This window comes from Vigna umbellata, chromosome 8 (genome assembly GCF_029865625.1).
Source record: "Vigna umbellata cultivar VRB3 chromosome 8, Vumbellata_1.0, whole genome shotgun sequence".
Lineage (NCBI taxonomy): Eukaryota > Viridiplantae > Streptophyta > Magnoliopsida > Fabales > Fabaceae > Vigna > Vigna umbellata.
This window is the reverse complement of record NC_142172.1, coordinates 40,226,929-40,250,566: the sequence shown is the minus strand read 5'-3', so window position 1 is coordinate 40,250,566 and position 23,638 is coordinate 40,226,929. Positions and strand designations below refer to the sequence as shown.

The following is a 23,638-nucleotide window of genomic DNA, read 5'->3' as shown; positions in this document are numbered from 1 at the left end:
CCTAGATAAAACCCTCCTTTGAAAAGATGACACTGCTAATGTAACTTAGATATATAAACAATTCTTAAACTTTTACCGCGGATGCCGTACTACCATCTCCACTATTTCTGAAGCTATAACTACATGTGCCACAAAAAGCGATGCTTCTGACAAGCATGCTTGATAGACAATTAAATATACAGGATTAAAAAAATACGCACAGGGCCATTTATTATACAAACTCCTTCAGATAATATTCGCCAGTGGTGCAATTGCATAATTAGAATTCTCCCTAGAAGAGCACATGACCGTATTCAACACCAAGCGGCTACTGCATGCATTTGTAGATAAAAGAATCAGTTAGCCTGTGATAGAGTTGATCAAGAAAAGAAAATCAAAATAATATTAGTGTAAAATGACAGGAAAACTAACCATCAGGAAAAAGAAAAATACAGATTCTCAAAGAAGCTCATTAAACAGTTATTGTCCAGGTAAAAGAGGTCAGCAAACAGAACGCGAACTCGGTCAAATCAAAGGAAGTTCCTCTGAAAGTTTCCAGAAGAAAACCTTGAAGATAAATCCTTAGTCATGCTTTCTGAATCAAAATTTACACTTTTCCTTCCAGCTGTCAGATCCTTTTCACGGTCCCATGGCTTCCATGGATGTTCACCCATCCACTCTTGCTTCCCTGGCTGTTGCTTCACTTGCTTAGACTTTTTCTTGGATTTGTTAGCCACCTCTTCTTGATGTTTCTGCACCAATGTTTTTGACCGTTTTGCTTTATTGTATTTGTCCACCAAGTCTGCATCCTCACTGGCCCTTTTCTTATCCTCATCATTTGAAGCTAGTGCAGTAGCTTCATTGTATGCCTCCAAATAACTGCCATACAAATATATCTTTTTGGTAAGGCTCTCGATTTCACGGAGTGGACTATGCAGGTTGCAGGAAAAAGAAATTAACCAACCAAAGCATTCAGGAATAGAATGGAAGATACATACTTCATCTTTGCTTTCTGGGCCCTATCCAAAGGGGTGTCTGTCCAAACACTAGTATCACCTCTACCTTCCTTTGGGCCCCTACTAAACTTGGTTGATTGCATAGTCACACCACCAGGCTGAAACACAGATATTTAAATAAGTACGTTTAGCATAATAACCGATTTCTTCTTGATTAAATAAATTGCTCTAAAGCTCAAGCATATTTTAGAAAATTAGAATAAAATTTAACGAAAAGAGTACCAAAACAGGTTTCAATGATAAAAGAATTATACCATTCTCATAAAACCAATAAAGAAAGTAGGCTATAGTGTGGGTTGAAACAGAAGCACACTTCATCCAGGTTGATAATGCCCCACATCAGAGTTTAAGTAATTCCATTAATATCAACCAGATTTTGCAGATTCAAAAGCTACAAGTTGGCGTTTAACTTGTTTTTAATGTTGTAATTTTGATGTTAGTTGGTCTGATTGCCTGTGATCATGCAAAAATTAGGTAGAGGAATCATATATTATAAGTTATGCAAAGATCACCCAAAAAACAAAACTTTTTAATTGATTAAAATTGTCTTAATCCATTAATTTCGCTAAAAGCCCCTTGAGCTTTTATATGCTCTCCATTTAATAGATTAAAACTAGCTTTAATTGATTAAAATAACTTAAAACACTTTCTTTACTGATTTTAATGGATTAAAACTCGAATTAATCCATTAAAATGTTCTTTTCGGGTGTGAAGAACATTGTAATGGATCAATTCTATCGGCTATATGAGTTATCTCAAGCTATTTTCATTGAATCAAATTGAAGAAGTTCCAGAATATTTTCAAACACCTAAGGAGAACTCTACAGTTGTGAAAAAGAAAAATAGACCAAAAGTTTAAAGATCATTGACTAAAGATATCTTGAAGATCATCCTTTGAATCTTCTTTCTTTTTCATTTCACTTCCAAGAGTTTGTCTCAGTGATTTTGTTCCTTTTCACTAAATTTGCGTGTATGTATGTGTTTATGATCGGGGTTTCATAAGAGAGGTTGTAAAAGATCTTGCCGAGTTTAAGATCTTGATGTGTGTGTGGTTGTTTCATTCTTGTTTTCTTGAGAGGTTATTTTAAAACATTGAATGATAGTGGATTGGTCTATTCAAGAAGATTAGACAACCAAATGTTGCTCTTGTGAGAGAAAACCAGTATTGGCTCTTCTTTTCTTCTCCCTATATTTGCCTATTGAAATTTGAATTAAAATCAGTTCTTATTATAATGGAAAGTTAAAGAACATTATCTTGGCATTTCTTTTGAGGTTAACAACTTTCTTGAAAATGTCTATCTATAATTTAAAGAAAACAGTTCATCCATTTTGAAAAATCTTTTAAAGTTCAGCTCACCCCCTCCGGAACTCAGCCTTTGTTTCTAATAAGATAATCATGGGTATATCCATTACTAATGACTTTTTCGGCAGAGAAAAGATAAATAAATTAAATGAAAACACAAATTTTTGGAATTATATAAGAAATAAAGTGAAAGCTAAATATGTCTAGTTGAAGAGAAATAAAGAAGAGATGGAAACGAGATAGACAGATAAATAGAAACAAGTGAAAAATAATACAATGGGTCCACCATTAAAAAACATCCTCTCTTTCTCTCAACCAAAAAACCTTTATTACTTTTATCCTTTTTATCCCCCATTTCTCCCCAACCAAACTGACCATAAGAAAACAGGAAGGCTCCTAATGTAGATAGATATGTGGTGCTTTGAGGGATTTATAATGTTAAGCTTGACGTGTTAAATATGGCAGAGCTGTAAAATTATCATGGGTAAGAGAGTAAAGCACGTAGGAATTGAACAAGGAACCAGGGACTGTGTTAAGGTCTCAACTCGAGACCTACATTGGATACCAGAAGTCAGAGTTCATTGATTTCATTGTCGAGCAAGGGAAAGTTAATCAGAAATAGAAACAGCATTCATGAACTGTGGTTTCATAGTATCAATATTTTTTAACAACAGAATGGATTAGTGATTTCCAGAATTACTTCAAATGTAGGCCAAAAAATATGGGCCCAGACTGAGGTTTTACTCAAACAAAATCCTAAACACAAGGTATAATTCTTTAGGCATTACATAACCCAAAGAAAACGGTATTACAGATCAATTAAATTCTTAGAAATTCATTTCAAGGCTTTAGACGTGTGCTACCTACCAATAACCTCAATCAATTCAGAAAACCAAATATAAACACTATACCCAAATATAACATAACCCAAGCAAGTTTACAATTTCTAACTGGTATCTACAAATTACAAACCCAACGAAAATATATCATAGATCATTCATATAGAGAGCTAAAGTGACTCAATATTATATCATTGTATCACGATCATAATTAAACCACATTTCAATGTTACTCTACTTTATATCATAAATGGATTACATTTTCTCAAGCACAAGTGTCCAAAATATCAAATGATTAACAGGACTTACTTTCCTTTCCGGTGGAAGTGTTGTCATCCACTCGTCCCTTTTAGGCTCCACTTTAACCTCTGTCTCTGCCAGCAGTTCTTCATCACCCTCCATGGAAATACCTGCCAAAGAAATCCTAAAAATAAAATAACAGTTCAAAGGTAATAATAGTACCATCTACATGCCTTTTCCTTCCAGGAAAGACAAGTTAAGCTTAAATATATTTGTGGGTGGGTTGGGGCTGTTGACTGTGATCAAAATGAAACCAAAAGGGTTAGAGATCAACTTTACAACCTAAACAGTTACAAAACTACTCAGTACCAGCAAGAGGCAAAAGTGCATGCCACACACAACAAATTAAGCACAATATCACTAAATTAACCGGCAATAACACTTTATGTTGGTGTATTGGCATGCATCAGTACATTACCTTTTGTTGTAATTTGAGATAATATCTTTAGAATCTTCTTAATTAGAAGAAATAGATATATAATCTTTTATTTTATTTTATTTTCCTATTTTTCTTTTTAGGAGAATTAGATTATTACAAATAGAGGGTATCAAAATGTATTTTTTATGATTGAAAATAATAAATCAGTCTTATTTTCAACTTGATATCAGAGCTTGTCTAATCCACTTCCGCTGTCTTTGCTGTCCGCCGCCATGGCCATCGCTGGCCCCTAAAAGTCTCTTCTTCAATCTGTGCCTTTGTGCTTCATTGGGCTACAATTGCCCCAGCTAAGCTTTTAGACTTCTGTCTTTTTCTGCCTAGATCAGGCTTGTAGTGCCTGGTCTGACATTTCTCCAGCATTACCAACACGTTTGTCATTCTGATAACACTTACACAAAGTTGTGCTTCCATAATCTGGAATGGGATTCGAACCCATTCCGTTTCAGACCAGTAGCTGAAAGGTATTTTAAGCGATGCAGTTATTTGGCCAAGATTGGGGCCTCTCCTCTAATGCCCGATAGTTGGCATCTTCACTGGCTTTCAATCATTTACAGAGTTCTTGTTTGTTGTTCTCTCTGTTATGCACTGCTGCTCTCCGCCGTCGACCACCGCCGGCCACCGCCGGCCACCGTCGACACCGCCGGCCACCGTCGCACTTTCGTTCGATGACCAACGGATCTAGACTGCCTCCTTGAGCGACGGCCAACCCCGCCAGAGTCAGGACCAGACTCCGCTCAACGCGCCTCCACACGCCGCCTTTCTTTAGTTGGTCTCGAGTGCGTGTTTGTCACGCGCCGCCTTCTCGGCATTGGCATCAAGCTGCACTGCTGCCGGTCGTCTCGCCGGAGCTTCCTCTCTCTATTCTGACCCTCCATAGAGCCATTGTTGTCATCTTCATTTTCTTAACAACATCTCTGTCTTCTCGTCGTACGCTTCCGCATCGCCAGACCTCCCTCTCGTTTTTGTGTTCTGGTTTGGTGCGTCTGGTTAGTGCATTTTGGTTTTTGTCACCACCAATGGGTTCTTCTTCCCTTTATTGTGCGACACTGATTGGTCCTTCTTATCGTTATCTCCGCCACTTGTGTCGCCGAATGCACCGACACCTGTGACCAAGACCCGTTTCCATCATCTTCTTTCTTCTCCATTACGAAGGGTTCTCCCCATATCACCAATGGGTTCTCACTTCATTTTTGTTTCTCAAGCAACAATGCTTCGTTCTGCTGCTACCACAGTCGACGCCGACGCAGTCAGCCATCGGTGCAGTCAGTCGTCGTCACTGCAGTCAGTTGTTGTAACCTCTGCAGTTTGTCGTTGCCGCCTCAATAAGCTGCCACATTTTCTTTGGTCAAGATTAAGAGTGCATCGTGAAGTACACTAGCCCCTGCAGATAACTTTCTTCTTGAGCTAGAGTTTAGCCCATACTTCTTGTGATACATTGTTAACTATCACCATTTAGGAGTAGTCCAACAGAGAACTTTGGACCTCCAACCTGTCTTTGGCCTTTTGATGCCATCATAAGTCCTAATCTTTGGTGTTTTTGGTTTATGCCAATGCTTTGTTATAATAGCTCACTAAGAGTTGTTCTTTGAGACCGCCCGTTGAATTGACTCTTTCGAAGTTATGGGATTTAGATTTGTCCCTCGTACGGATTGGTTCTCACCAATTATTCCACCTTCACGTTCTGTCATTCAGTTGTGAGGAGGAGAAAGTTCCAGCCGTTGTAGGGTAGTGTAGTCCCTACAGGTCTGTTGTTGTTAGCCTCTGCAGGACAATTGTTTCCTGAAGGCCTCCCATATGTTCAGGGCAATTAAGTCCCTGAAGGTTTGTTGCTACTCAAGCAGTGAAGTCCCTGAAGGTTTGTTGTTGTTTAGGGTGGTTAAGTCCCTACAGGTTTGTGACTGTTAGCCTTTGAAGCCTCCCATATGTTACTCATGGAAATCAAGTTCTTGAAGCTTTGTTGTTGTTCGCCACTATTGATGACAATCTAGTCCCTATAGTTTGTTGCGATTCACCACTACGGGCCTTCATCCATTCTTGCAGTTTGCTGCTGCAAGTCATCATCCATTGTTAATGGAAATCTCTCTTGTCCATTGTTGTCAATTTCATGGTGCTAGTTCACTCTTGTCCATTGTTGTCCAAGTTGAAGTTTCATGGTGCAAGTTCACGGTTGTCCATTATTCTCCATATGATGCTGAGGAGTCTCTTGGGCTATACTTGTTTGTGTGTGCAATTCATTGGGCTACAATTGTTTGTGTGTGCAATTTGGTTTATTGACATTATCTCTGATTGAGTTTCTCTATTCCAATATCTTTAGAATCTTCCTAATTAAAAGAAATAGATATATAATATTTTATTTTATTTTCCTAGTTTCCCTATTTTCCTTTTTAGGAGAATTAGATTATTACAAATAAAGGGTATCAGAATGTATTTTTTATGATTTTTTATGATTGAGAATAATAAATCAGTCTTATTTTCAACTCCTTCTCCCAATAATATGCTAGATCATAGCAATTAAGAAGAAAATAAGATAAAAAGAGGCTTCTGAAATGATTTTAATGATTATGTACAGTAAAACTAGAACGTGAGGTATTACTTAAAAGTTGAAACAACCTGCAAATTTTCTCCTCTACTCCACTTTAAATACAAAAATATTAACAATTTTTCTTCGGCTAACATAAAAAAGATAATATGCTTTATGAATGTTAAAAAATGCAATTCCCACCATTAAGCACTAATGAAGTGAACACGTTTTCATTTTGCTCTGTGTTCTTCCACGTCCCTTCCCATCACCTTTTCTTGTATGACTCATAGTTATAGCAGTTCATGCAGAAAAGTAACTTGAACAAACTAGACAACAATCCTGTCTGCATTGCGGAACTCACCTTGAGATCTTCTCCACAATGCAGCTTCACGCATGGTTTTAAGTTCAGCCTGCAGTCACATGATGATATTAGTGCTTCAATCACTGATAGTATAGCGAGACAAATAAGTTCAAATTACCTTCAATTCCTCTTGTTCTTGCTTGAGTTTGATTTTCTCATCCATTGCTTTCCGCTACAAAAAGCACACAACACCATCTTGTTAATAAAAAGAATTCAAATATATTGAAAAAATATCTAATCTATCATATGTTGAACATGAGAACAAAACATCTCTCTAGAGAAAAAAATACATGCCAAAACCAAACAAAATTCTATAGGGAAAAACAAAAGGAAAAGTTAAAAATACAAGAAATAAATCAAAAGTCCTGTGCTGAAAATTATATTATTACCAAGTTTCATGTGAGACCACTAACTCATCTCACTTGGGGTCAAGTTTGTTTGTTCTATCTTCTTTTGGGGGACATATTATTACTCTTTTCAATGTATTCTCTCAAGAAGCAGCAAAAAACATACTATTTACCTTAGAATAAGATAATCCAATCATACCTAATCAGCCCCCAATGATTGTTTATTCACTACCAACACAACACATGAATGTCAGCAATATCGTAGGTCAAATACAAGAAATTGCTAACTTTGGCTTTTTCAAATGACTTCAGCCATGTCACATTAAATTATTCACTATTCAAGTTCCTTGATTGACAACTCTGCTTCACACTCGAATTTTTTAAACACCTTGATTTTGACAAATCTAGGGTCCTTAAAGTGCTAAAAAAGCTTATCAGTATTTTTCTTGGTTGAAAATAAACAAGTGTTTTCCCTGTTATTGTATCCAAACAGAGGAAATAAATTCCCTCAAATCACAGGTAAGGCTCTGAACTCAAATCAAAGTCACTTGTAAATAAAATAAACCCAAAATGCCAAGAACTCTGCCACTCATAATGTCCCCATTACCCAACTCAAGAAGGTTTGTCTTTAGTTAATGGTAGATAGATAACTATTCCCCGATTCACATACTATCTTTTCTGTGAAAAAGGACTTTGTAATCTATTTTCTGTACAAGTTTAAAAAAATAATATTTTTTACTTTCAAGTGAAACAATCAACTCATAAAACAAAAAGGCAAAAGAAAACCCATATATAGGTAAAACAATTAATCAAGTGTATGTCTAAAAAAGAAAAAGCTTCAAGCATATAGCATATAAAGAACCCTTAACTATGATCATAAACCATCCTTCTAGCAGGCTTACCTTTTCTGGATCTTGTAACTCTTTGAAAGCTTTATTTAACTTAATGAAAGCCTGGTGGGCTTGCGGATGAGAGCATTTATCTGGATGAACCAATAGTGATATCTTCCAGTACCTAAACGACATTAATCAAGATGACATTAGACAACCAAATAATCTCGATCATATGCAGTCATCTGATGGGAAAAAGATTGGGTATTTTTTTATTATTGCATAGAATATAGAACTTAATATATTTTAGAGGCATTGCCCTTTTAGTTCCCATTATAGATATAGAATGCCTTGAGTTCAAGCTTATGTTTTGAGTTCAGAATAGACCGTTATAGTCCATTTTGTTTATAACATGATAATCCAATGATTTGGATCATAATGATTTACAAAAGAACTTAATGACTTCTTTGGAGCAGTAAGGCAGCAAAGTAGAACTGAAAAATCATTCCAACAATACCCATTTTCTAGCTAATTCTGTTTAGGGAGGGGGAGCAACACAGATGAATTGGTTTTTAAAATAATTTATTCAAACACAAAATTAAGCAGAAATTGTTATTGCTTTGCTCAATTACAAAACCACATAAGAGAACATACCTTTTCTTTACATTTGCATCGGACATATTATGATTGACTCCTAGAACATCATATGGGCTATCAGCCTCAACTTCCATTATTCTGGTCACCTGAGAAATAAACAGACAAGAACTTGTACCTCAACATTCAATTACAAATAAACATCCAAAATCTAATTCAGAAATAAAGTAACAAGTAATCTGAGAATTAAAGAGTTTCTCCCCTGATAGAAACTTTTAAAAACAAAGATAGAAATTTACAAACCAGTATTAAATGGAAAAATATAAAGATTCCTACGTTCAAAGAGCCAAAGTACCACCATCACCACCCCCAAAAAAATCTCAGAATAAACAACTGGAGCTTCCCTAGAGACTCCGTTGATCAGAGGAAACCAAGCTATCTTTATCCCATAGCAAAGCAGACAGTTAAAGATTAATCCAGAAGTTCAAATACAGCAAAAGTTAATGACTAGTCAGATTCAGACGACAGATTGTTCAGTTTAGTTGAAGGAATCTACAATACATAATAACCAGAGGAGACCGTAGAATGCATATGCCGCCAAATTGAAGAAGTTATTTCTCATGTTCCCTAAATAAAATCCAATCTTATAGGTAAAATACCAATATATCATACATCAATCATCAAATCCAAGTATTTTATTTTAATATTTGAAGAAAGAAAAAAATCCTGATTAATGACTCCTGGGATTAAGTACCTCTTCAAAACGTTCTGCTTCATTAGCTGATTCTGCTTCAGTAACCATAGCTGGTGGTGGAGGTCCAATAAATAGTTCACTATCATCATCCAATTCGGCCTCTCTAAAGTCGTTGGCATGAAAAAGCATCCATCATCATATGTGAATCGACTCAATTGAGCCAAGAAACAGAATCAAAAGCAACTTAAATGGGTTGGCACCTGAGCTCAGTCTGCGCCTCTGTTAATTTGGCAGCGGCAGCCAGTAATTCAGCTGATGGCATTGCAGGGCCAATCATCCTGCACAGTAAAGTAAGCAATAACTTCAAAGAAATAAATAAATAAAGTCAGCAAAATGACAAAAAGAATTGTCACCTTTTCCTTGGACCGACAGAATGATCATCTGGTGATGCGATCACATGGTCATCCACCATCTTTTCATTTCCAGCATCCACTGTAACTGAATTGGATGCAGGCACCACCGGCGCAGAAGCTTCAGCTTGCTCATTTATGGGAATTGTGTAGGAGTGAATGAGTGGGCCAAGAACATCCAAAGTTGGGCGACCTTTAGAAGATAGCAAGAAAACCCTATCTCCATTCTCCTTGAGGTTTAACGAAAGAAACAGCTTCTTCAAATGCTTCGCCAAAGATCGTTCTGATATACCCTTTATGTCAACAGCTTGTCCGTTATCAATCATTTGCAAAAGCTAAACACAACCAAAACAGCAACAAGACCAATAAGAATCAAGCATGTATTGTGAAATATGCAATATGCTGTGACCGATTTCAATTTAAAACGCTATTTTAGTGTTAAAGAAAAACACTATCAATGAAATTGGCAAAGTATGGGAAGAGAAATTAAAGTGAAACCTGCTTCAAATCGTTGCCGACGTTAGGGAACTCTCTCATCATTTCAGTTATCACAGTTTCGGGCAGAACCCTAGGTTGCTCGTCTTCATCCTCCGAAGAGTTGGAAGAGTCATCCGAATCATGGAGCCTCTTCCTCTTTTTCCTCTCTTTGTCTCTCCTCTTTCTCCTTCGCTCCTCCTTCTCCCCGCTCTTTCTGCGCCTCTCCTTCTCGCGCCGCCGTCGCCGCCGCCGCGAAGAGTGGTCGGAGTCCGACAAAGACGAAGAGGATGAGGAGGTCGACGAGTCCTGCAGACGACGCTGCTTCTTTCTCTTGTCACCCATTTTGGGAATTCTTTCTCGGGTCACCCTAAAGAAATGGCAAAAGTATAAATATGTTAAAAAATACTTGTTATGTGTGAAATATTCGTAACACACAAACAAGTATTTTTTTTTTTTTGTTTTCTCTTGATAAAAATTTTACGATATTTTTATGTGTAATGTGAAATGCAACTTCCCCTGTATCAAGAATTCGTGATGCAGTCGAGGAATCGGTTATCAATATCTATGTGATCTTAACTGATTATTTCTTTGAATTAAGGTATTTTATTTAATTATGTTTTTAAATTTAACAATTTTTTAATTATAAAAATATTTACAAAATAAATAAAAATTATTTATGATAATAATTAATTTTATTATCATAAAATATGAACACGTATTCTTTCTGCATGTATTTTTACTAATGTATAATTTTCACTAATATATAATATGTATGTGATTAAATTGTTTTTCTTATATTGTGTGTGATTAAAATCTAACTTTCTTTTTATAATAATTTATGAGGGGTATAAAATATTTTAAAAATGCATATTTAAATTATTATTTTAGTTCAGTATCTCTATAAAATCTTCTTTTATAGATTTTAATTTTATATGATTTAAAATAATTAAAAAGTAATAATTTTATATTCTATACAAAGTCATTAGTGTATGAAATACTTTTTTAATATAACCGTCGACCATAAATGTAATAATATAATTACACCAATAATATTGGAAAATATTATTTATTAGTACAATAACAAACCTTCTAGAAAAATGTGGTTGTTGTTTTATTAAATTAAAAAAAATAACATGTTTATTATTAAAAACACAAATAGTTACTTATTATTAAAAATATATCAAGTTATAATTTTCTAGAGAAAAGGTTATGTTAATTATTATGAATTTTAAAATATATCTACATTCCAAAATCTAAATGTAGAATATCATAAAATTGTTATTTTAGAAGTGATAGTAATCTAAAAAAAAAGTGAAATTCAATTATTTTAATATTAAATGGTTTTATTATAAATAGTTTTGTTATAATAGAAATCATTTTCTAGAGTTTTCTACCTTCTCTCTAAGAGTTATAACTCATAGGTCATTTCTTTGACGATCAGGAGGTACCTAATCGATCACGGCAACGAGGTCTACGTTTCTATCCGATCAGTTTCTGCAATAAAGCAAGTAAGTTTCAACTCTTTTTTCTCCTTCCGTTCCCAAATTTGTTTTAGAGGAATATTGTACTGTTGCATGTGTAATCATGGCTCTCCTACACATTCTTGGTTCATTTAGAGTTCTAAGGACTTTATCCGTTTGTAATTTGGTGTTTCGTAGGTTTGCCTAGGTATTTCTTGCGGTTCAAGTAATATGCGGAACATTCTTTGAGTTAGATTTGTTTCTTGTAAGGTAAGGGAAGTTAGGATTATTGGTTTAGTTATGATTATATTAATAATTTGATATCTCTATGAATTGTTGTTGATTTTGTAGAAGTTACTATGATTAAGTATTTTATACGTTTGTTAATTGTTAATTTGAATGGTATGATGTTGAGTGTAACTGAAATTGTGTGATATTGATGTGTTATACTATTATGAAGGTGTTTGATGAATTTGTGTTGTTATTAGAAACTTAATTCAAAATGGTTGTGATGAGAAATGGTTACATTTTTAGTTTTAAGTCTAAAAAGAAGATGTTTGCATGAGTGAGTTTGAGAAATAGAGGCTTTTGAGTGTGAATTATTTTTTAAGTACTGTCATGAGGTAGATTGAGACTTGTTGGGTGTATATTGGGGGTTGAAATCTGAGTTATGGTGAAAATGAAGTTTATAGTTGAAGTTTGAAAGTGTTTTGATGGAAAAAAATGAGGTTTTAGGTTGTGAAATTGTGAGAGAAGGATTGTGAACTGGTTTCAGGCATTTGGGGACAGCTATTAGATATTTTGTGTCTTGTCTAAGCATTTAAATAGAGGAAATCTGATGTAAGGGTGTTTGGTGGTTGATAAGTAGAGCTTAGTTTGGTTTGGAACTAGTTTTTAGGGGTTTGGACTAGTGAGAATTTGAATTATAGGTTCTGTGCTTAAATGGTCTTTTTGGAGGGTGTTAGTAAGTCATTTGGGACTTGTCGGAGTCCCTAAGTTGTTTGAAATAAGCCATAATTGGTGGAATTCAATTTGAGTCTCTAAAGTGAGGTTTTAATAAATTTTAGTTTGAAATCTTGTGTTCAATGAGTTCAGAATGTGTTTAGGTTGGTTTATAAACATTTATTTAGGTATATTTGAGTCTAGAATACAATCTAGGGATGTTAGAAGTAGAAAAAGATGCATAGGATAGGTCATGAAGGGTGCAAATTCTACATATTTGATGTTGCAGAATTATGCAGTCTCACTGATTAAGCTCCCCATTAAGCAAGCAAAAGACTTCTAGCTGAGCGAGAGTTTCGTTGAGCGAAAGGTGAGTGAGCAGAACCCATTGTTTCTATTTTCGCACAACGAGCTAGTGTCCGCTGAGCGAATAGAACACTTCTAGCTAAGCGAGAGGTGAGTGAGCAAAACTCATTGTTTCTATTTTCGCACAACGAGTTTGGTGCACTAAGCGACTAGTCTAGAACCTGTTCTTATTCTTTCTATCTTTTTTTTCTGATAACCTTGAGCTATATTTTGACTTTTAAAATGGTGTAGAAGTATCTATGATATTATATGATGATTGATGTTGTATGTTGTGATTTAATGTGAAAGTATATGGGTGTAATTATGGTTTCAAAGGTATGGAAGAGAGTTCAAAGGAGGAATTTCTCAGTGGTGATTTCAAGTGTTGTAAGTATGAATATGAGAAACTCGGTCTTGGAGTTCATCCTGACATTCTAATGATAATTCATGCTCAAGTAGAGAGGGTGAACCATGTCATGAGAATAACAGGAAATCCTAGTCTAAGGGATTTACCTTGGTCTAAGGCGAGTGCTAACGGACTAACCTTGTGTGTTAGCTTGAGGTGAGCCAACTGTTTCACCACAACAAGTGCACAAGCTGTCATAACTCGACATTCATACTAATCCGAATTGTCAAGTCAAAAGGATTGTCATGCATAAAGTGTTTGGTTGATTGGTGTGAGATATATATATTTTTATAGTAAAATGTTTAATATGTTTTGATGTATTATGAAAATGTTTTGTATCACTAGCTTATCCTTGTTTTGGTCTTTGTTGTTTGTGTGTGTTATCTTTTGTAATAATCACCCTTGTTTTTGTCTTTGTTGTTTGTGTGTGTTCTATTTTGTAATGGTTAAAATGGTGTGAGTTTATCTTTTTCAATGGTTTCAGCATGAAGTTAAAAGAGAGAGCATCAACAACATAGATAGAGTTTTATTGTCCAGTATAAAATTTTCTTAAATTGTAATTTATAATTTTTATAAGTTATTATCCATGTAATGTTTTATTTACTTTAGGCATTTATTAGCATTTGAACATAATAAAATTATTGGTCTAAGTAGACATTGATAACATAATACGTAAACCTTGTTATTTCAATTTGAACATCATAGAAAGGCAAGGAAGAACACTCTTGAAGTTTAGGAATATATAAAGTAAATGTTTAAGGGCACTTGAGTTTTCCTCCATGTGTGGTGAGTGTAGCATAGCAAGGGCAGAAATGGGTGTTCCCAGAAGTGCCTGGTGGCACGCAGTTGCACCTCTTGCAGCAACTATTGCACGCCCTTATGCACATTTTGTATCTACCAGCCTTCCTGCACCTGTTTTTGCACTTTCCATCGCAGTCTGCACCATTTAACCACATAATTATAATTAAACTTCAAACAATACAACAGAATATACTCTCAATCTTACCTATCTTGTTGGCGGCGACCATGTGCTCATTTCCATTGTAGATCCCCAACTGAAAATTTTCTCATATTTAATAAATAATAAATTAGAAAAATGATAAAATATTTTTTTTATATTATTCAGAATCTTATCTGTATAACGTCTGGTCAGTCCAAAAATAAGACGATTATTAAGGTTACAATTTTATAGGAACCAGTCGAAAAATCAAACGGTGAAACTAAAATTCGAGTTAACATTAAGGTTATGTTAATCCTAAGCCGCCAGATTATTATCAATTGAATTATAATTAGATTATCATTAATCGGAACTCTATCTCAAAATCTGTATATACACATTTGTGGTTGTATTGAATTAGTTGCATTTATTGCTTATATTATTGGACACTACTAATTTTAACATGATAGTATCTTCTATATATAACTCCTCGTTCAACCGAAAGTGTGAAGTGAGGAAGAATTTTAATCTGTGCTTGTGAAGAAGTTCGATTGTTCTTCCTAGCCAGCCCATAAGACAACATTGAATTATTGGCTTTTCCAACAAAATATGCTTTTGATTGGAGTTTGTTGTCCATACAAGGCTTCATAGGCTTGTATAATAGATACATATAGAAAGGAAGTCATATTACTGTGAATAACACATCATGAATGAACCAGTTTACCTCTTGTATAAGGATGAGGAAGAAAATAGCCATGACCACTGTGTTTCTGGTGAGGGCCATAGTTCTGGGTCTGAAGCTTTGAGTGTAGCTCTCAATATTTATATGGGAAAAGAAAAGGTGATTTTTGAGAGAAGAGGTTGCAGCTGAAACAAGATAATTATGTCACCCCAACAAATTAAACACCCCATACCTATGCATGCGCTTTGAAAGTTGTATAGCCGTGAAAGAATTCACAACCAAACAATATTTTTATATATTGATTCAACCTTGTTGCAATGTCTCATGTGTTGAAAATTCTTATTAATAAAGAAAATGAGGATGTTATTAGCTGTAATTTTTATTTATAAAAAGTTCTACATTAATTAGAGATAAGACCAAATTATAATATATAAGTGGAGTGTAAATCTCACCTTTATAAATTATGTGAGATTAATAACTTTTGTCCAAGGATACATAAACCTTTTTGGCTAACCTATTTAGCTTTGATATCTGTTATTAAACAATCTTAAAAATCTAATTCCACAAAATAGATTTAAATGTTTATCCATTAAAAAGATGTATTAAATTCTTATATATATTAACTAGACAACACTAATTTACAATATTCATATTAACAAGCTAATATTATGGGAATAAATTCGGTTTGTGGTCAAAAGATAATTTAAATGTGAATTGTTTTTTTATGAAACTAAAACCTGACACTCAATATCTAGGTAGCCATTTAGTGAATGTAATTACGTGTTGTAACTTCATATGAAATTTCTGTAGTAAGAATTCTTAAAGATTTTACTCTCTTACGTTATTTTTAAGATTACTTTGTAAGGATTTTATAAAATGTTTTAATTAGTTGTAAATATAAATATATGTTTCCAAATCAGAGTTTTTTTTTAAGTTTTATTTAAGATCCAAATTCTTATTTAAGACTTATGTTGGATGAAGAAAAATGTAAAAGTTTTATGAAGAGACACTCGCAAATCTTTTAATCACAAAATTAATGACAATCAAACTGGTACTGATAAAGAGTCCAATATATTTTTAGTATATAAATTTGGATACGAATAGAAATTTTTCCATATTTTAATACTTAAATTTAAAAAATAAATAGATATTACTTTTTTTAGTTTAATGTATTTTTTAACGTGTCAAATATATTTAAAATTAACGTTTAAACTATTTATATTGTTTAATTTATAAAGGTTAAAAACTAAAATATATTTTAAATTCGTATCTAAATTTAAAGATTAAAAATATATTTAATTCTTTTATAAAAAAAATAATTGTTTGTCTGTCGAATTAATCTTTACAATAAAAAATATTGTTAATACAATAATATTAGTTTTCTTTAAATTCCAAATATTGGCGTAATATTATTATCTTGCACCACTTTATGTAACCAGGTCTCTTTTCCTTCAGTTTGTTTTTTTTTTCCAGAAAGTAATTCATCAATCTTCTTTTAGTAACCATTGTTAATGGAGGTATAAGCTTAGTTTATAATAAAAGTTCAAAGGAAAAATACGAGAGATTATACGTTCAATTTTCCACTAATATTTGAGAAATATATAAGACGATAAATTTGAAAGAGAGAATGAAAAAACTTGTGAATTGAATTTTTTTTCTAACAAAATTAACAACTAATATTTATGAAAAAAATGAAATTGTCAATTAGAGATGACTAACAAATATATATCTCTCCACAAAATCAACCAAATTCCTTGTTTTCTTGTCTAAGAAATAACCACCACCAACTGTGTATATATTCAGACACGATTTAAAAAAATCACTATATTTCGAAATTGGTTTGCTCAACTTGTAGTCCAGGAATGGGCAATGAATTCACATTTTAAAAATAAGTACCCAATTTAAATACCTATAGTTTTCTTAAAAAAATGTATATGACCAAAAGACTAAAGCAGAAACTAAACATAGAAAAAGAAGAAACTAAAAGGTCCAATTATTATCTCAATCACCCAATTCTGACATCAAAGCGAAAAATCCAAAAATTTATAGCATTATAATAAATGTTACATGTTATATTGAAGATTTGAAATAATTTACTATATATATATATATATATATATATATATGTTAATTGATTATAGTTATTGTAATTTGATATTTGTATGATTTAATGACATTTTAATATCAGTATATCAATATTAATATATCTATTAACAATTAAATCTAAAAATATAACTTTATTGAAAGTATCAATTTCAGCATGGATGATTATAGACGTAAAAAACTCATTTAATCCTGAAAATAATGATTTGTTTTGATTGCGAAAAACCAGATGAAGATATGATCCAGGTAGAGCTGTGAAAACGGGTCATCCGGCCCGACCCGGTCCATCATAGGTTGGTCACTTAGTGAGTCAACTTAATCCGGTTAATTTATTAGTGAGTCAGAAAAATTCGAACCCGGCTTGACCCACCATGACTTGGTGGTAAACGGATTGGTTCACTGTCCCACTTAATTACAATTTTTCTTAAATAAAAAAAAATTACAAACTTTCTGTAATACAAATCTAAACAAATTTCACTCCCAAATTTCACTCCCAACATTAGTGTTTAATTAATTTTAAAAATAAGGAACTTAAATAACTTTTTCAAGCAAAAACAAAATAATAAATGTTTTTTTATAAAATTAAAATTAAATTTTAATAAAATAAAATTATGTAGTAGGTGGATTGGTGGGCCAACCCGGCCCATCATGCGTTCAACCCGCATGAGCCGGATTTAAACGAGCCGGGTTGAAATCTGATCCGCATAAAAAAAATACAATTTTTTCTAACCCAGCTTAAACCCGTGGTGGACCGGGTTGGTTCGCGGGTTGTGACCCATTTTAACAGCTCTAGATCCAGGAAACCATTGCAATTAGGTTTGATGATGTATTAAAAGTCAAGAGTGGTTACTTCTTTACACTGTGTTCACTTCTATGGATGATACTGTTCAAATGAATTTACAAAGAATGATTTGTGATGAATTGCGTGTTCGTTTGAGAAGAAAGGAAAGAAATGTTGAAGACAGATTTGCGGGATGGATAGGTTTTGGAACACCCGCGAAAGTGAAGAGATCGGGAGGGATTTATAGGAAAAAGTCTCATGTGCCCTCAACATATTATATAATTTCATCTGTATATATCACCTTAACATACATAATCGATTCTAATTAAAACAGAACCTATTCTTGAACAGCCTTTTATTGTGGATTCACGAATAACTAGAGTTACTTTCGCTTGGTGTGCTTGCAGAGATTCATGAGAGTGCACTTTGGGGACGAAGAAGGAGCTTCTACAGGTTGATGGCATGAAGAAGAAAAGGGTTGAAGATGAATGCACGGGTTTGAAAGCGAAAGAAGACGATGAACAATGCTTGGAATGAAATTTGACCGAGGCGTATTCGGTTCCAGTAGAGTGGTATTCGGTTCCACCCCTGCGAAGAATTCACAAAACATGATGTATTCGGTTCGCTAACAGGGTACTGGTTCCAGGCTTGCGAAAAATTGATAAAAATAGATGTATTCAGTTACCTAGTAGTGGTATTCGGTTCCCATTATGCAGAACCAAACTTTGAACAGCTGTATTGGGTTCCAAGCTATGTATTAGGTTCTGAGTAGCAAGGTTGGCATGGAGGTGGAGGCATCGTGATGTTTGACGAAGGTGGAGGATGCAACTTCATCCCATGCTCCTTCAAGCACTCGACAAAGGTGGAGAACGAGACAAAGAAACAGAATGCAGAGAGGAGTCAAACATTTCAGTGCATGCATTGGAGTCCATGGAGGTGGGTGAAAGATGAACACCTCTAACAGTTTGTTTGAGATGCAGGTGTTCAGTGGTTGGAGGTTATGTCGTCTTCACGTAGACACTCCTTCTGGTGTGTGATTGGGAGTTAGCAGAAGTGCGAAAAATGGATGCGTTTGACCGAGCTAGAGTGCGAGGAGAAGAACCTTCTGCTGAGCTGCTTGCAGAAGAAAGGGGATTGCATTCCAATGTTGAGCCAGATGTAAATAGGCTTTTGCATGGAAAGATACGTGCAAAATTGGAGGCTTTACAGGTTCACATTGAATCAGAAATGCGTTCTGGTACAACAAAGGTGGTTGAATACTAGGAGGCTATTTTAAAACATCTCCACATTTATAAAGCCAAGGTATTTCCCGTCACATTAATCTCCAATTCTTTTCCATGGCTTTAGGCAATGGTTGGTTTTTACTAAAATAAAATTTTTGTACAATATTAAAATTAATTTTAATAATTAATATTACTTTTTTACTCTTTATAAACTCTTTTACAATTAAATATAACATTAACAATTATCATTTTATATTACATTAATAACTAGAGGCATTTTGGTAATCTTCAAGTTCTATCAATTAAACAAAATTTTTTTATCTGTCACCTCAATCAAATCTTACACTAATTCTCATAAATTTTACTTTTAAATCCACTCTCAATTACCTCCAAATCCACTCAAACAAACAACAAAAAATTTACCCTCAAATCCATTCAATCACTCTCCCCCAAATCATCTCAAGAGAACAAAGCCTTAAGCTTTGTTTGACACAAACTGATATAATTAACCTACTTACTAGAGATTTTGCCTATTTGGTCTGATATTTGTAAGAGAAAATGTTAATAGCATTTTTATTACATTTTTATTAATTGTCTAAAATAAGTTTAAAATTACAAATTTGTGAGGTTCACTTCTTATTTATAGTAAGTCTAAAATTAGTTAAAAGTTACAAACTTTAAACTTTTCTCATGATTTTGTAGTTTCTAATACATTTTATCCATAATGTTGCAAATAAACTCTTGCACAAACTGAACACCAATACCTGCTGATAAAAACAAAGGTGTAAACCCTCCCCTTTATGGTATCTTTCAATATTTAACGATGAATAATATTATGAGATAAATTAAGGTTACCATTCAATATTTAGTATTGTAATGATAGAATAAAAGCAAATCCACCTAACACCCCAAATTGGAAAGAAAGAAGAAGATAACTATTAAATAGAATGGAATCCCTTACATTCTTCATGTTCATTCCTTCTTCTTGCAAGCAATCCAAACAATAAAACCTATGATCATTCTATTTTATACCACTTTATCATATCTCTTTCTATGAATCTAAAAGGAAAAATTTGCATTGGAGTTGTAATTTTGTCAACTTGGTATCAAATATTATTTATAGCTCGTCAACAATATTGAACATCTTCCAACACAAGAACATCATTTACAAACCACCTTATCAGTCTGGACACTACTACAGCAATCAGCAATTCACATTAGTGTCTAAATCATAATTTCTGAGCAAACCACTTCAACTTGAGAATGAATTAGTTATTGGCATCCTAGAAAAGTGAGAACATTTCTTCATATACAATCCATTTATGTTGGAGAGGGTGGATGGATGAACCAAAAAGTTATTCACCAGTCAGCAAAAAGATACATCTCACCCAATCATCTAGAAGCGAGCCCAGCATCTAGTGCATTGTGCTATACAGTCTCCCTTGCAATCAACATTATAACCCAAAACTTTTGGATTTCTAAGGAGAAGTTTCCTAAGAGAATTTCCGTTAATACTCCACTGCTCTTCCAGGATCTTTACATTGCCTTTCAACTCTTCCTCTAAATTACATCCAAGAATTTCTGGAAACTTTTTAAGCAACTTAGACAGATCATCATCAGAAAGATTTAAACTCCTTAGATAATCTAGTATTCCATTTACTGTCTCAAATTTGGGAACTTCCATCGTACGTTCTTCTCCCCAGTAAGGGGAATGAACAAGACCAAATGCTTTCCCAAGAATCTTGTCCTTTTCTTCATCACTGAAGTTAAATGCAGAAAGAGCTTGTTTACATGCCTCCCACATGCTTTGATCTTCATTACTTGTGATAATACTTTCTATCTGCGCACTTGAGTGCAATATCCAATGTTTGGTAGAAGGATTTGAGGTCCATGTTGCTGTTGCTACACTTGGTGAATATCTACAAGAAAATCTGATATTTGGCAGTGGAATACTTGATGATGCAGCAGAAAGATCAACCTGCAAGATTATATGCAATTTTCAGACTTGGCGAGCATTATTAGCCTTGTGTATGATATATTCCTGTTAAATGTTGCATTTCAACTCTGTCCATTGCAGATCCAAATGCCTTTTTAGGAATGATGGTGCGCATAAGCATAAAAAAAGAAACTATGTGTGATGTTGACCGTGAAGACAGAATCAATAGCCTCATGATTAAATTCAAACCTCTACACCGTTGTAACTCAAGGAAAAATGTCAGAGCCCGGGTTTAGTGTAGTTTAACAAAAGGTTCAAATATACAGTGTGTGTGTGGGAACTCGACGCTTCGTCCTTCAACCCTCTGATATATAATTCTTCAAGAAGGAGGATAAGGATAGGATATCACAGAACAAGGAGCAGTGAACTTTACTTTTCTGGAGCTCTACTACAATACTTTTAACTGGTTTAGTTGTAAAAAATTAGTATTCTCTAGCAGCATATCAAAGTCTTCAATTTTCAGTTCTGGAAGATCTTCATACATTACTGATTGCGAAAAATTATAAAATAAAGTTCCCTGCTGAATAGGGAGTAAAAATGTAACATGCTAGATAATCCAAGCATTTAGTATCAAGTCAACCATAACAAAATCCCCACCGGTTACAGTAATCAAATTGTAAAACTGTTCTTTTTATGTTTTCTACTCAATTCTATTCCATGTTTCTTTACTAAAGTAATTTTAGTACTCAAAGTCAACCTTCAAAACAAAAAAAAAATAGTTTTGCAGTTCTGGCAGTTGAAGACAGTTAATACATACGGTAAAATTATACCTTCTTTAAGTCAGTCCAATTCCACCAACAAAAGTACAAAACCATGAAAGCATTCTAATACACTTCTATCCTAGAAGGCTTATGAGAAACTAAACAGGTTAGCATAGTAATACTTTTCAATACCACAATCCCCGTGATGATAAATGAATGCATACCGACAAAGATGTCATTTTTAGGACAAAAGAGCATTCACTCTTCAGTTTATAGCATAAACTAGTACCCATTCTTTGAAGAAATTACTGTCTAAAAACATTGTGAAACCCATCACTCGGCCCCTTTCTTGGTCCTAGAACAGTGAAAAGCCTAACACGGTCCTGTCTAAAAGATGGCAAACTTTACACTCTTGATTAGCTGACTGCAACATTTTTCCATCAACAGACTTCTCTTCAGTTTCCACAGAGCAAGCAAACACAATAACCAATCCGACAAAACTTAAATGTAGTTTTTAGTGTGGTCCCAAATCAGAATTGAAGTCTCTTCTCGGTATTTTATATTAACCTTTGTTGTAAAATTAATTAATCACGCAGCTTATCAATATGAAGCTCCAATTTTTCTAAAAAAAAAACACCAAAAGTGCTTACGGAACTCCATCTAACTTTTGTCCAAATCGCAATTCAAACACGATGTCTTCTTCAATTTCCTATATCTTCACTATTTGCATTTTCATAGCTAAGTGCTGAAAACAAGAGAATCCCTCAAAACTTTCTAGATGTTCACTATTTGACTAGCACCGATTCTTAACTTTTTATTACACGGATTGCAGCCTTCTTTCAAAAGGCCGATGAAATAAATGTAAACATGAATTCTGTTTTACAAATCATTCCGGACAAACCTATTTCTGGAAAACATATTCATAAAACTAGAAAAGTGTTAAAAAAGCATTTACCTTGCAATACCAAAACTGTGCTGCAGAATCAATGGTAAGTAAAGGGGAATTCAACCGGTTCCCTAACATCCCTGCAATCGCAATATAACACAAACATCTTATTGCAGTAAACAGTAGTAAATTGTAATATGGGACAGAGAAAAAGGTGGGAAAAAAAAGGGTACCCAAGAAAACCAAAAACAACTTTCCCACCTACACCATTAAGTTAAAGCAAAGTTCACGCTCCAAAAGAGTCACAAAAATCAAGGACACTCAAAAAGCAAATTCCTCGTATTTCTCGTGTTGAGTTGAGATATTGAATGTGATAATAAAACCAGAATTGCCCATTTTAAACGAAAGGGACGAGAAATGAATGAATAGCAGAAAAGAGGAAGAGAAGGATTGAAAAATTAAATGTACCAGAGCGTCGATAAGGAGACAAGGCCAAAGATGCAAGCTTGAGACTCTCCATCAACGCCCTATGCTTCAACGCTAATTGGCTTACCCAACACCTTCACTGAAAAACACTGTTTTTGTGGAGACATAGGTTCTACATTTTGGTGGTTGAGAAAATTGCGAGTCATCAAATTTTGAAAATAATTTTAAGATTGAATATCTACAAAATTTATGATAATATAGTTCTTCACTAGAAAATAATATTTTATTTTGACATATTTTCATCCCAGTCTTTAAAACATATAATAGTTAGTTATTGAGAAATTTTGGTTGAAAAATAGTAGTAACATAACCTCTTATACTGGATGCAATGTTTTTTCTATAAACTAATCATTACTGGCTTAAAAACAGGTTTTTAAATTTACTACTTTAAAAGAAATAAATAATTCAAAAATAAAAAATTGCAAAAACGTGTAGTGGCCAAATATTGATGGATAGACCAATATGAAATTATTTTAATATAATATGAAGTTTTAAGTTCAAATTCTAAATTACCAATTTTTTTAAAGGAGAGTATTATTATTATTTTATTTATAAGATCTACTTTCTTACCTATTAAATT

At 33.8% G+C, this 23,638-nt stretch overlaps 3 protein-coding genes across 3 annotated transcripts; all 3 read right to left on the bottom strand.

Annotated features, from left to right (window-relative positions):
- Positions 1–2: 2 nt before the first annotated feature.
- Positions 3–10,492, bottom strand: LOC124819497 (DNAJ heat shock N-terminal domain-containing protein). Its single transcript, XM_047291026.2, has 12 exons — positions 10,132–10,492; positions 9,637–9,968; positions 9,484–9,561; positions 9,284–9,386; positions 8,590–8,678; positions 8,008–8,119; positions 6,877–6,930; positions 6,759–6,807; positions 3,447–3,547; positions 978–1,093; positions 412–858; positions 3–310 (listed from the first exon to the last, which is right to left on the bottom strand). The coding sequence occupies exons 1-11, from the start codon at positions 10,450–10,452 to the stop codon at positions 510–512; spliced, it is 1,704 nt and encodes a 567-aa protein (XP_047146982.2). The 5' UTR covers positions 10,453–10,492; the 3' UTR covers positions 3–310; positions 412–509.
- A 3,428-nt stretch (positions 10,493–13,920) lies between these two features.
- On the bottom strand, positions 13,921–15,027 carry LOC124819496 (gibberellin-regulated protein 2-like). Its single transcript, XM_047291025.2, has 3 exons — positions 14,925–15,027; positions 14,270–14,318; positions 13,921–14,200 (listed from the first exon to the last, which is right to left on the bottom strand). The coding sequence occupies exons 1-3, from the start codon at positions 14,982–14,984 to the stop codon at positions 14,019–14,021; spliced, it is 291 nt and encodes a 96-aa protein (XP_047146981.1). The 5' UTR covers positions 14,985–15,027; the 3' UTR covers positions 13,921–14,018.
- Positions 15,028–20,079: 5,052 nt separating this feature from the next.
- On the bottom strand, positions 20,080–23,205 carry LOC124819494 (Mitochondrial transcription termination factor family protein). Its single transcript, XM_047291023.2, has 3 exons — positions 23,041–23,205; positions 22,642–22,712; positions 20,080–20,967 (listed from the first exon to the last, which is right to left on the bottom strand). Exons 1-3 carry the CDS (start codon positions 23,090–23,092, stop codon positions 20,386–20,388), a joined length of 705 nt encoding a protein of 234 aa, XP_047146979.2. The 5' UTR covers positions 23,093–23,205; the 3' UTR covers positions 20,080–20,385.
- Between the last annotated feature and the right edge of the window lie 433 nt (positions 23,206–23,638).